Source organism: Pteropus medius, unplaced genomic scaffold, assembly GCF_902729225.1.
Source record: "Pteropus medius unplaced genomic scaffold, Ma_sr-lr_union100, whole genome shotgun sequence".
Classification (NCBI taxonomy): Eukaryota; Metazoa; Chordata; class Mammalia; order Chiroptera; family Pteropodidae; genus Pteropus; species Pteropus medius.
In genome coordinates this window covers 136,757-149,317 of record NW_024346065.1, presented here as the reverse complement: position 1 = coordinate 149,317, position 12,561 = coordinate 136,757, and the positions used below count along the sequence as shown (strand labels likewise).

At 33.1% G+C, this 12,561-nt stretch overlaps 1 protein-coding gene across 1 annotated transcript in view; it reads left to right on the top strand.

Annotated features, from left to right (window-relative positions):
* Positions 1 to 11,801, top strand: part of LOC120612801 (coiled-coil domain-containing protein 170-like) — a 35,479-nt gene extending 23,678 nt beyond the window's left edge. Inside the window, exons 5-10 of the mRNA XM_039875375.1 lie at positions 1,957 to 2,092; positions 3,923 to 4,042; positions 5,047 to 5,250; positions 8,294 to 8,521; positions 9,342 to 9,560; positions 11,619 to 11,801. Of these exons, the coding sequence (XP_039731309.1) occupies positions 1,957 to 2,092; positions 3,923 to 4,042; positions 5,047 to 5,250; positions 8,294 to 8,521; positions 9,342 to 9,560; positions 11,619 to 11,777 (1,066 nt within the window). The 3' untranslated portion in view covers positions 11,778 to 11,801. The remainder of the gene's footprint in view (positions 1 to 1,956; positions 2,093 to 3,922; positions 4,043 to 5,046; positions 5,251 to 8,293; positions 8,522 to 9,341; positions 9,561 to 11,618) is intronic.
* Positions 11,802 to 12,561: the final 760 nt, after the last annotated feature.

Genomic DNA, 12,561 nt, shown 5'->3' with positions numbered 1-12,561 from the left:
TTCTGTTTACTTTTGCTTTATATATTTTGAAACTATTTGCATTCTTATTTAGGATTTATATCTTTCTGTTGAATTTTCACTTTTATTATTATGAAATATTCTTCTTTATCTTTTATATACTTCTTGTGTTAAAGTCTACTTTGGTATTAACTTAGCTATACCATTATACTGTTCTCATGGTATATTATTTTCCATTTTTTCATTTACATGTTTGTGTGTCCTTATATTTAAAGTCTACATCTTGCAAAATGCTTAGCATTAGTTGTATTTTTAACCCAATCTGATACTCTTGTCTTAATTGTTGGATTTAAGTCTACCACATTGTTATTTATTGTTTGTTTTTCCCATCTGTTCTCTGTTCTTTTATTACTCCTTCACCATTTTCTTTTGGATTAATCCAGTTTTTTATTATTCCATTTGTCTCCTCTCTTATCTTTTGAACTGTCATTTAGTTTTTACTAGAGTTTATGATTATAAAATGTATATTTATTATTCTATTTTAGATTTATACTTTTATGATATCCCAAAATAGAAACTGTATAACAGTTTAACTTTATTTAGCCATCTCATGCTCTTTGCTATTGTTATGACATATTTTATCTTTTCAAATTTTACAAATCCCATAATATATTATTATTGTTTTTGTTAACTGTCAGTATAAATTTCTATTTACCCACACACCTACCCTTTCTGGTGCATTTCATTCCTTCCTACAATTCTGTGCAGTCACCAGGGATCGTTTTCGTTCATCCTGAGAAATTGCCTGTACTATTTCTTATAATGCAGTTCTTCTGACAATTTTTCCATTTTTTTCCTTCTGAAACTATTTCATTTTCATTTTTTGAAGGATTTTTTTTACTGCATACAGAATTCTGGGATGTCAGTAATTTTTCTTTCATCACTCAAAGACATCATTTGATTATCTTCTATAGTTTCTGTTGAAAACTCAGTCATGAGTCTTATTGTAACTTTGAAGGTAATGTGTACTTTTTCTCTGACTGCTTTTAATTGGTAGCTGTTTGACTATGATGTATCTTGGTGTGGCTTTCTTAGTATCTGTCCTGCTTAGGATTTGCAAAACTTATTGAATCTATCAACTGATGTCTTTCATCAGGTTTGGAAAATTCTTGGGAATTGTTTTTTCAAATATTGTTTCTGTACTATTCTGTCTCTACACTTATTCTAAGGCTACAATTACAGGTATGTTAGACTTGTTGAGTGTGTCCTACATGTCTCTAATACAATTTTTTGAATTAAAATATTTTTCCTTAGATAATACAGGTAATTATATTTATATATTTTTCTGATAATTTCTTTTGACCTAACTCACATTCATTAATTCTGTAGGGTGCAGTTCTTAGACAGAAAAAGACATAAAAATCATGGAAGATGGACTGAAACCTTAACCTAGCTACAGGGTAGAAAATACTACCAATACCTAGCAATTGGTCATCAAAATGAGAACCAAATAATTAGCTATTTGTATATTTGATAATAAGTCAAGTTTTTACATATGGTATTCTCTATTGCTGTATCATTATTTCTAGTTCCTTTTTCCCTCATCAAATCCCAGTAGAAGAGCCCATTACAATGTCATTAAAAACCGGGTACTTGTGTTTCTGTGAAACCTCCCGATCATCACACTATTACCAGCAGTGGCAGGCAAATATTCATACTCAAATTTCCCATTGAAAAGGATGATTTCATAATTGCCCTCCCCCAGGGTAACTACTACAAGACTTAACCCTGAATTGTTTTTCTCTTCATTCCTCTGCCATTTCTAGTCTCTCCTTAGAAATAGTTGGGTAACTGCACAGCTCTTTTCATAAGAAATACATTTTTACTTGATATACATATTTAATAGATTTTAAATGGGGAATATTTTCATCATTTTTAATTGAAGTTTTAAAATTGAGTTGGTTTCATGATATTGTTACCTACTGATATCTTACACAGAGTACATCTGATTGAAAGAGAAAAGGCAGAGCGAAAAGCAGACCTTTTGGAGAAAAAGTTAGCAGATGCTAATGGATTCACCCCTTATATGAATATGAAAGGACAAGAAGATACTTCAGATAATTTCATGATGAGGGTGAGAATAAATTTAAATTGATTTTTGAAGAAACAGAATTTTTACCCTTGTGTTACTTCAGGAGATAATAGGCAAATATTGAGTGGTTTGTTGATCCTCTTTGCGGAGGGTCAAAGGCAGCAGCAGTACCTCATCGTTGACTGGAAGGAAGCCTTTCTGAGGTAAGGAGAGAAAGTGCAAGGAGGATCTGCAATTCTGAAAAAAAAAATTTGGAAAAAAAAAGATTAGAGAGAGCTGGGAGGAGAGGTGGTGCTTGGAAAGTAAAATATTGAAGTTTTTAATTTATGATATGGGTTATTTCCTGTTGCTAACAAAATCTGCATTTTTGGATCTGGGTGTAAGGGTTGAAGAGGGGTGTAGGTAAAAGTTATTTGAAACTGAGGCAAGGAATTGCAAAGCTAAATTGCTTGGATCACCTACATTAGACACTGAAATTGAGAATTACAGCATAAGTTGGGTTTAGAAGGAAGAAATGAACCTGGAGTGGATAGCAATTTATAGGATTAGCAGAAGATTTTATAGAAGAATGTTGGAGGAGGATGGGAGGCAGACAATCGTCAAAGAATTGGAAGTATTTTGAAATCCTTAGACTTATAACAGTTTATTATATAGTCTGAATATAAAATGAGGTCTATCATGATCCAATTAATGTGAGGGGTTCCATTTTTAAAACTTCAGGACTGCTTTTAAAATATTTTAAAGTAATTTCAATTTTTAATTGCCTCTCTCTATAACATTTTCCATTTTTTTCACTTTCTCTGACTGATCTGCCATATCTCTGAAAACTCTCCTAAACTAGAGTCCTTGCCACTCTGACTTTTTCTTCCATTGCTCTTATTCTGCCCCCTTTTTTTCTAGGCTTTTAGTGATACAAACACATCATTACGTCAACAATTCTAGCTCTCCCCTTATTTCCCAGTTTTGTATGACAAAAAGCCCAGAAACTAAACTTGTTTACTCAGCTCCCAGACTCTAATGTGGCAAGAAGGTGGAAAGAAGGCTAAGATTTATAAAGGTAGAATCTTCCTACAGGAGGTAAGGGGAAAGAGAATTACAAGCAATATCTTTTATTTTCTCCTATTTACAATGGAAGCAGATTGATTACAGGAGTATAAGGGAAAGGTTGGGGGAAAGAAACGTGACTTCTTTCCTTCATACTTTTACATTCTCAAAGTCGTTAAGTGATATTCTATAACCATAACTAAGTTTTTATGAAAATATCCATTTCTCTGCGAACTTTTCATTTAATTACCTTAGCATTTTTTTGATGATCCTTGCTTAAGTCCGTTATTTTATAAAGATGCAACTTGCTGATTTTTAAATTTCTATTATTCCTTCTACATTTATTAGCTCAAAATTTTCTGTAAAGAGTTTACCCTCATAAACTGGGGCTATTTAGTTAGCTGCTTCTCTAAGCCACATTTTCTATGTTCTCAAAACAATTTCTCTATACTACTATTTCAATACTTTTTGATGTTTTAGTTTGCAATTTCTAGTATGCCCTTGCTTCTCTTATGACTCTTATAACTCTTATTTTCTTTCAAGGGTCTCTTTCCTGAAGTTTTATATTATGACTGTGTTTATATTTCAAAAGAAGGGAAATAGTAAGTTTAACATGTGTATTGGCATATTCAGGATAAAGGTGAAGCTATCCTGGCCAAGAACTTTGAGAGAGACAACTTTTTTCACTCTGAAGGACCAAAAGATGGGCAGAAAATTTGGGATAAATGTCAACAAGATTTAATCCATAAGGAAAAACAAAAATATGAGTTAGACAGACCTCCATATTCATTTGGCTGGGAAACTAAAACTGCACAATCTCACTATCAGAAATTCCTCGGTCAGTTGGCTATTCTTCTGAGCAACAGCGTTGTCCCCATACCAGCCACGGAGGAAGCTGTGAAAGAGAGGATTCAGGAAATTGGTGCAAATGAGCAATCTTGGAAGTCTGTAAGTGTACTGACGGACAAGTTATTCTTTCAAATTTGTTTCTTTTAAGATGTGGATTTTGATATAGCCAATTTAGTATACTCTATGGCTTTAAATTTAATTTTGATGTTGTTTTTATTACTAGAGTAATAAAAGGATATCCATTATTACAGCAGAGGTAGTATAGTGTGTGTGTTGGGAGCAGTGAGTTTCTGTACAAATCCCAGCTCTGTCATTGCCAGCTGTGTGCTCTCTGGCAGGTTGTTTAAACTCTCCGTGCCTGTTTTATTTGTAAAATTTGGCATGAGGGGGTGGTGGGGTGAGGGAGGATTTAGGAGAGTGTAGTTCCTATCTCAGAGTAGTTTTAAGGATTAAATGGGTTAATACATGATAAATGCTTAGTACAGTTCAGTGTAAGCTCAAGAAATGCTAGCTAAAAATAGTGGTATGGTGAAGATAGCAATTCCATCATGACCAAAAAGTTTAGTCAGTACACTAAAATAAATGATCAAATCAGTTGTTTTTTTCTTTTTTTTTTACGCCTACAGCACCTGGTCTTCCTAGGTGGTCTCCTATCCAAGTACTAACCAGGCCCGACCCTGCTTAGCTTATTTGTTTGAATTTACTTGTCAAGTCTATCAAAATATTGAACCAGCAGGTTTAAGTGGATATATCTCCTTGTCGTGTTCAGATCATTTTAGTAAAATTTTATGATTCTTCACCCTATAATTGAAATGAAAGATGAGTATTTCTTAAATTCAGTGTGTTAGGAAAACCTCCACACAGCAGTCTGTTTAAAGTTACAAAATTTTTTTACACTCTGTTTTCTTAAAATTCATTATACAATTTTCTCAATACTAAAATGTCTTATATTTACATATCAGAACTTTCCATTTTTTTTTTGAAACCGGCATCTATTCAGCAACTTAAGGTTGCTACAGTGTCGATATAGAACTTGCACGGTATTGAAATTAAATAGAAATCATGGACCATCAGGAAGTTTTACCTATTTTTTTCCCCTACAGAGAACTGAAGGCCTTCAGCAGGAAATTCAGATGCTCACTAAGCAACTAGAGCAGCTGCATCATCACCATGAAGAAGCTGCTGCTCAAGAATCATACCAAACTGAAGAAAAATATAGGGAACAAAGAAGACCCTTGAAACGTCTAGAAGGAAAAATTGCTATTAATGACTTTGTTCAAGGGAGATTAGATTCAGACAGGAATAAAGTAAGAATTTCCTGAAGTGTAAGGCATTTCTTTGACAAAGAAATATGAAAAGATCGTATTTTATTATCTACTTTTTAAAGCTGTTAATACTATTTATACTTTTTATTGGAGAAGGGAGGAAAATATGCTACAAATCCGTAAACCTTATAATTTTATCAAAAAGCCTCTCCTTACTCCCTCTCTCATATTTCTCATTGTACACATACTTAATATGTATCATGAGGGCATTTATTAATATATTTCTTAATGTACTTTTAAAATAGCATAAGAGGAATAGGAGCTCAAAGGATTGGCTCTCTAAAGGTGGAATTTCAGGCACTGTGTCAGCTAGATGTGGTGGGTATTGGGAAGGGGCCTATGGTGATATTTCTCAATAATTACTGTATAGATTCTTACCTTCTGCTTCTCTGAGTCCATTAGGAAAAAGTCAATTAAAAGTGGGAATAGAGATAGGTAGGATGCAATATAATTTATTTTCAGGAGATTTTTATTCTGAGGTAGATATTTATTTCACTACTTCTTCACAGAATTTCTTGTTATACTCATATGTATACTATTTCTATAGTTGCTGTGGCCCAAAGTGTAATCTCACTCACTCACTCACCACTCATTCATTTAGTCTCTCATTCATTCATTCATTTATTCATCCAATATGTATTGAAAACTCAGTTTAAAAACTTTCAGTACTTAATGAAGTATTAGCAATGTCTTCCACAGAGCCCAAAGATGAATCTAGCTTCTACCCCTGCTCTTGAATATGTGAATGATGATATATTTCCATGCAAATTTTTTAAAAATTCTGTATTAAAATTTAAGAACATTCAAATAACATATGCTTTCTACAACCCTTGAAATCATGTTAAAAGGTTTGAAGAAAACAATAATAATATTCCCCAACCCTCTTTCTGCCTATTTCACCTCAGTAACCAATACATATGTATATATCTTCTACAACTATTGCCAAAGTTATGGAAGTATACAAGTACATATATGTGGGTGGTGGTATTTTTACAAAACTGGTACTATACTCTTCTTACTTAGTAAAAAAATAAGTACCTCATGGTCCTTCCTTAAATGAAAAGATATAGATTTAACTTATTCCTTTAAAAGCTGCATAGTATTCTATAGTATATATATGACTTCTTTATTTGACCAATTCCCTACTGATGGAATATCAATTTTTTTCCACTTTTTTTATGCCACTACAAATAATGCTACAATAAATATGTTTATACACACATCTTTCCACACTGGTGCTTTCTCCTCCCATAGGATCGAGTTCTAAATGTGGAATTACAGTATCACAGTATATGATTATTTAAAATTTTAATAGCTATTGCCAGAATACTACCTTCTAAAAGCAGAAGAAATTCACCTTCCAAACAGCAATATATGAGTGCCTGTTTCCTCTTCACATCCTAGCCAGCATTGTATGTGATCATTATTTTAGAGTGTGTGTGTGGGGTGCTGAGGTGGGGAGAGAGATGGGTTAAAATGGGTTAAAGTTTTTTTACATTTACTCTGACTTCACTAGTAAGGTTTTTTTTTTTTCTTTTTTTAAATACTGTTAACCATTAGATTCCTTTGCCTACCCACTACTCACAATTTGGACCTAAGATGCAGAAAGTTGAATTAATTAAACTCCATATATAATCAGAACATATTCTTTTTGGCCATGGAAGTTCCCTCTCATTTATTCCGTTTTAGCCTCTTTCCCATCCCCTCCTTCAAAGGAAATCAATCTAATGTATTTAATGTGTATCTTTTTGTTTATATATGTTCTTTTAAGTGTGATTTTTGTGCATACATTTTAAATTTGCCTAAATGGTATTGTGTTTAAAATATTCTATTACTCAGCATTATATATATATATTTTTAAAGTTATTGGGGTAACATTGGTTAATAACATTATATAACTTTCAGGTGTACAATATTAAATTGACATCTGTATATTCTATTGTGTGCTCACCACCCAAAGTCTAGTTTCCTTCTGTTAGCATATACTTGACCCCTTTTACCATCTTTGCCCTCTCTCTACCTGCTTTACATTCTGGTAACCACCATTCTCTTGTCTGTATCATGAGTTTGTTTTTATTTGTTTCGTTTGTTACTTTTTGTTTTATTTTCTACATATCAGCATTATATTTTTAAGATCCACTTAATATTGCTATTTGTTTATCTAGTTCATGGCTTCTGTCTACTGCATGGAGTTTTACAGTGTACATACCTGACATGTTTTGCCTGTCCACTCCTCTAGCACTGAAAATCCCAGTTACCTCATCTTTCCGCCACCACAGACAACATCACTAGGAGCAAGCCTGTACGAGTCCTCTTGTGGACCTGTGAGAGAATTTCTTAGGGATGTTTACTCCAGATAGGAATTGGTGGCTCATTGGATATGCACACTGATTTTTTTTCTAGTAGTAACTTTATAAAGTACAGAAGAATAGAAAGAATACAATTAAAATCACCAGTAATTTTACCGCTTTGAGATAACCCCTGTTAACATATAGGTATATTTCTGATTTTTTTCCATGCATATTTTTATATAGTTGAGATAGGTAGTTTTTCTTCATGCTTCTTTAACTATATCATTTTTTCTTAGTAAAAATTTTTGAAAACTTTATTTCTAGGGAATGTATAATATAATATGAACTTTAATTATTTAACATTTACATTTTTATTTTTTCATGTTATGAATAATATAAAGAATATCTTGGTGCATGAATCTTTATATAAATATTTGTTTATTTCCTTATATTTCTAGAAAAGTTGAACTAATCTATGCTACCACCTGGTGTTAATAAAATTATCTACTTAACTGTATCCTTGTTAGCATTGAGCCATCACTTTTATTTATTGTCATATTTTATTTTCTGAAGTATTTTAATGATGCATATTTATGGTGAAAAAATATTTTACTTATGTAAGTATTGTTAAGTCTGCAATTTATCAGACTAGAGTAAGTAGATCTGCTATGCTAGTGTAGAACTCCATCTTAAAACACAGCTTCTTTATTTCGACACTGTTGATTTCTTCGAAGGAAAACTCCAAGACTGAGAATTCCCAGATCGAAGAGCACAGCAAGATGTTCAAAAAGCTAGAGAAAGACAACAAGCAACAAACATTATTGAAGATTAAGCAGAATTTGCAGATTGCTACAACTCAGAGATTAGAGGAGGAAATTCAGAAACTTCAGAAACAGCTTAGTGATTTGAAATTGTCAAATAAAAATATGAAAATTCAACTGACAAGAGTAAATGTCCTTAAAGTAAGTAAAGGCTTTCAAAAATTCACTTAAGCTTTTTTTTGGCCTGTTACAATTTTTTTTTTTTTTAGCCTATTACTATTTTAGCTGCATGTTTCTCATTGAACTTTAGAAAATTGACATTAAAATTATTTTACACACATATAAAAAAATATAATATTAAAGCATATATAACAATAAAGTTTGATGCCTGTAAATCTACTACTAATCTTAAAAAAAAGACTTATCAATCCTGTGGAAGCCCCATGTATTCCCCTCTCTATTCCTCAAAGGTAACTTCTAGATCCCTTGCTTTTTCTTTTAGTCTTACTTTTGTCTGTCTTATTGGGGTAATAGTTAAGTTTTAGTTATTTTGGGGGGCTTCTCTTTGGATCTTCTCTATTTCAAGCTTCAGTTGTAGTATTTCAAACATACATTTTATGTCTTAAAGCACAGATACAGTAAATACTTATTGATCAACTTTTTTTTTTTGCCAGTTTATCAGCAATATTCTTACTTCAGAGCCAGTTATTTTCTCTTTCTTTATTTAATAAGCACAGACAGTAAGACATTTGAGGACATGGAACACTACTTGTTAAACCTCTTTAAACACCAAGGGCCTAGTTTATAAGAGTGTTCAGTTACTGTTATTGATGAGTATCATGGTGTAGAAATGTCCTCTTAATTCATAAATCATGGACTTTTCTTTCTTTTTCATGTATCTACCTCTTTAAAAAAAGGAATAGAAGCATGAGTTATCATGCATTATGCCTGCCTATTATTTAGAAGAGATCTAATCATAGTCATCTTCCTTTCTCCCAACGTTAACCTTATACCCTGACAGGAGAAAACCATTCAGAAGCTCAGGCAATCTTTTACAAAAGTAGAAGCAATGAAAGAGAAGGCAGCTCCAAAAACAGATAACTGGAAAACTACATTAAACTCAGCCAAGCAAGAGGCAAGATGGGACAAAGACAAGGCCCATCAAATGTTAGACACTGTCACTCCTGAGCCCTGCACAACAAAGAGCACACTTGAAGAAGTATCAGGACGACAACAAGAGGTTGTTATTATTATTATTTTATCACCATTATTATAGTAGGATTCTTTAATTTGAAGTGATGAACACCCACCTCAACTTAGACGCCACCAAAAAGGGAATTTATTGGCTTATAGAATCAAAACAACCAGTGCTCTGAGAGGGCAGAGATACACCTGGGCCCCAGGATGAGCACCTGGAAACTTATAAGGTCTTTCTTACCATCTCAGCATCTCTCTCTCTGTTAGCTTGTCTATCTGATTGACAGCCACAGAGTTTTATAGTTTCTGTGACAAGAGAGAATCTCAAGAAAGAGTCTTTGTAAGACCAGCTTAGGTCAAATGCCTATGGTGAGGGATACATGATTATCTTAGGTTTGTCTACACATCCATTGACTAACCGAAGACAAGAAGGGTAGGGATTTGAGAGAATGGAAGTTCAGGAGAAACCATGTGTTTTGGGCTGGGTCATTCTAGGACAACAGGGTAGTGCTTCTAAACTGGCTTAGATTTTCACTATATTTGTTTATAAAGCAGCTATTTTAAGAGAATTCTTAAAAGCCTGATAATTTGGGGATATTGTGGGATTATATGTCACACCACCATATAGTAGTTGCTTAAGAAATATGTAACTTTAACCAACTACTTTAAGAGAATCTTAAAACATAAAGCCACGATGTTATCATTTTTTTCTTTAACTTCTGCATATTCACTTTGTTTGTTTTTATTCTTCTCCTCAGTATCCCTTATTATAGTTTCAGTCAGACCTCTTCTCTTTGGGGCACTCTGTAGTTTACAATTTATTTCTGAGATGATTTTGTCTTATTCTTGCTTGAGTTCAATCATCACATCTTTATTCATGAGGCATCTTGTACATCTTTTTTTGTCCATTTCTATTCTGAATTATTATATTTAGAAAGGTGGGTTCCCCCCCAATGTCTGCAAATCTTTGTTTGATTAATATTTAATTCATTCAGGTGTCATATCAAACATGTTTCCCCTGCTTTATGGCTGTCTTTTGGGGGAAGTATTTTCATCACCTGAACAGTTTGGGCAATACTGCCTATTTTCCTCTTTAAGTAATTTTGTATGGATATTATTTGCCCCTTATCTATTCACTTTAAAATCACTTTAATTGCCCTGCCCTCTCAATTTCAGGTGTTTCTACTTTAGTTAGGGGGCAGGGTTTACTTACTGTGTTTCTTAACTCAATACCACCCTCTTCTGTTGGTTTCTAAAATTTGTTAGATCAAGCCTTTTATATTGGGGGTGGGGGCTTATGTGATGTCTGATTCTTCAATACTCTCTTGTATGTATAAATCCTTTCATTTCCATTGTTTGCTTTTTTTCTTTTCCTTTATCACCAAGCCTCCAAGGAACACCTCACCCTTCTTCCAAGAACTTTCCTCTCCCCTCGGAAATCTTTTCCTTAAAACTGCCATTTCTGGTCTCATGGGCTTCCAGGCCCCTTTCTTTTCCTTCACCACTTGCCAGTGTTCTGATCCACCAGGTCTCAGTATTTCCTCATTTAGCATTTCTGGGACACCTGTTCTTAGTATTTCCCCATTTAGCATTTCTGGGACACCTGTGGAAAACAGCTGCATCCTCCAGTGTGGGCTCTGGAGCTGCTTCTGCTTGTTTAGGATATTTATTTCCCTACTTATATGCAAACTGAAGTCTATAGTATTCTCTAGTTATGCTTTCTGCATGATTTATGAATGTTTTTACCTGCTTTCCTTGTTGATTGCTTTAGTTTTTAAAGGATGGGTGGAGAGAGATGTATTTAAGGACTACTAACAGGAAATCAGAAGTTCAAAAAGTAATTACCTTATAGATGAAAAACAAGCAGCAATAAAATTAGATTTAGTCTATAATAGTCTAAAAATAAGAAAAAAAATCTCAAAATGAAAAGAAAATTTTAAATAAAGACCATTTTTCTAGCTTAAAAATACTATTTGAATATAGGATGTTACATTTTATAAAGAAATGTTTAGTAAGACTAACTTTCTAATACCAGTTTTATTATACAAAATAAGGTAACAAAAACTAATGACATCTTGATTTTTGTGGTGGTTCTTTGTAGCATGTCGACTTTCGAGAAACTGTATTGAATATGTTGGGATTTAACATGAAAACAGCAGACAAGGAAATTATCACTCACCTAAGGCTTATTATCCAAGATTATGAAGCATCTAACAAATCCAAGATTGCTTCTGATTGTGAGACTAGACAGGATAATTAATTTTAAAAGTTCTGCCTTCTTATTGCTGCCAACAAGAATTCTGTAGATACGGACATTTCCTCCAGCATCTTGAGTATGGCTACATTATGAATAAAATACATTGGAAAATTTTTACTTGAATCTGTTCTTTCCTTTGGTGTTTGGCAGTTTCTTTTCTTTTTCATAATCTTGTTTTATAGACTTATTTATGGTCTAGTCTGGATTGGTACTTGTAATATATAATATCAAATTATATTTATTATTAACTGTATTTTAAGCAGGATATTAATCAGAACTTGTGTTGAAATATTTATATCAATATTTAACAGCCTGTTTCTAGAATGAACAACTTATTGTGTATACCCCCTTCCAAATCCAGGTAAAGTTCTATTCCATGATTTGAATCTATCTTATCTATTTGATTAACTGGGAGTGTGAAAATCAAATATGAAATGGTAGGACAGTCATTAAGAATTCTTTAAAATGTGTAATAGACTATATTGTGTTTTTCATTTTCTTAGTATCTAATAATGTCTGCACAGGCCAGTGGAAATTCAGTGCCTGTTGCGGTGATTTAAAAGGGTCTTCCGTGGGGCTTCATTTCAGAGGGATCTTCAGGGTGGAAGGAGCCTTGTTATAGTGGACCTTACAGAATTAGTGCTTTTGAAGAAAATGATTATCTTGAGTACTCATTCAAGGAAAAAATGAGAATCACTCACTCTCTAAACGATTATACAGCCATGTTTTTCAAACTGGCGCCAAGGCACTCTGGTGTTTTGCAGGAATCTTAGCATGTCATGGAGTA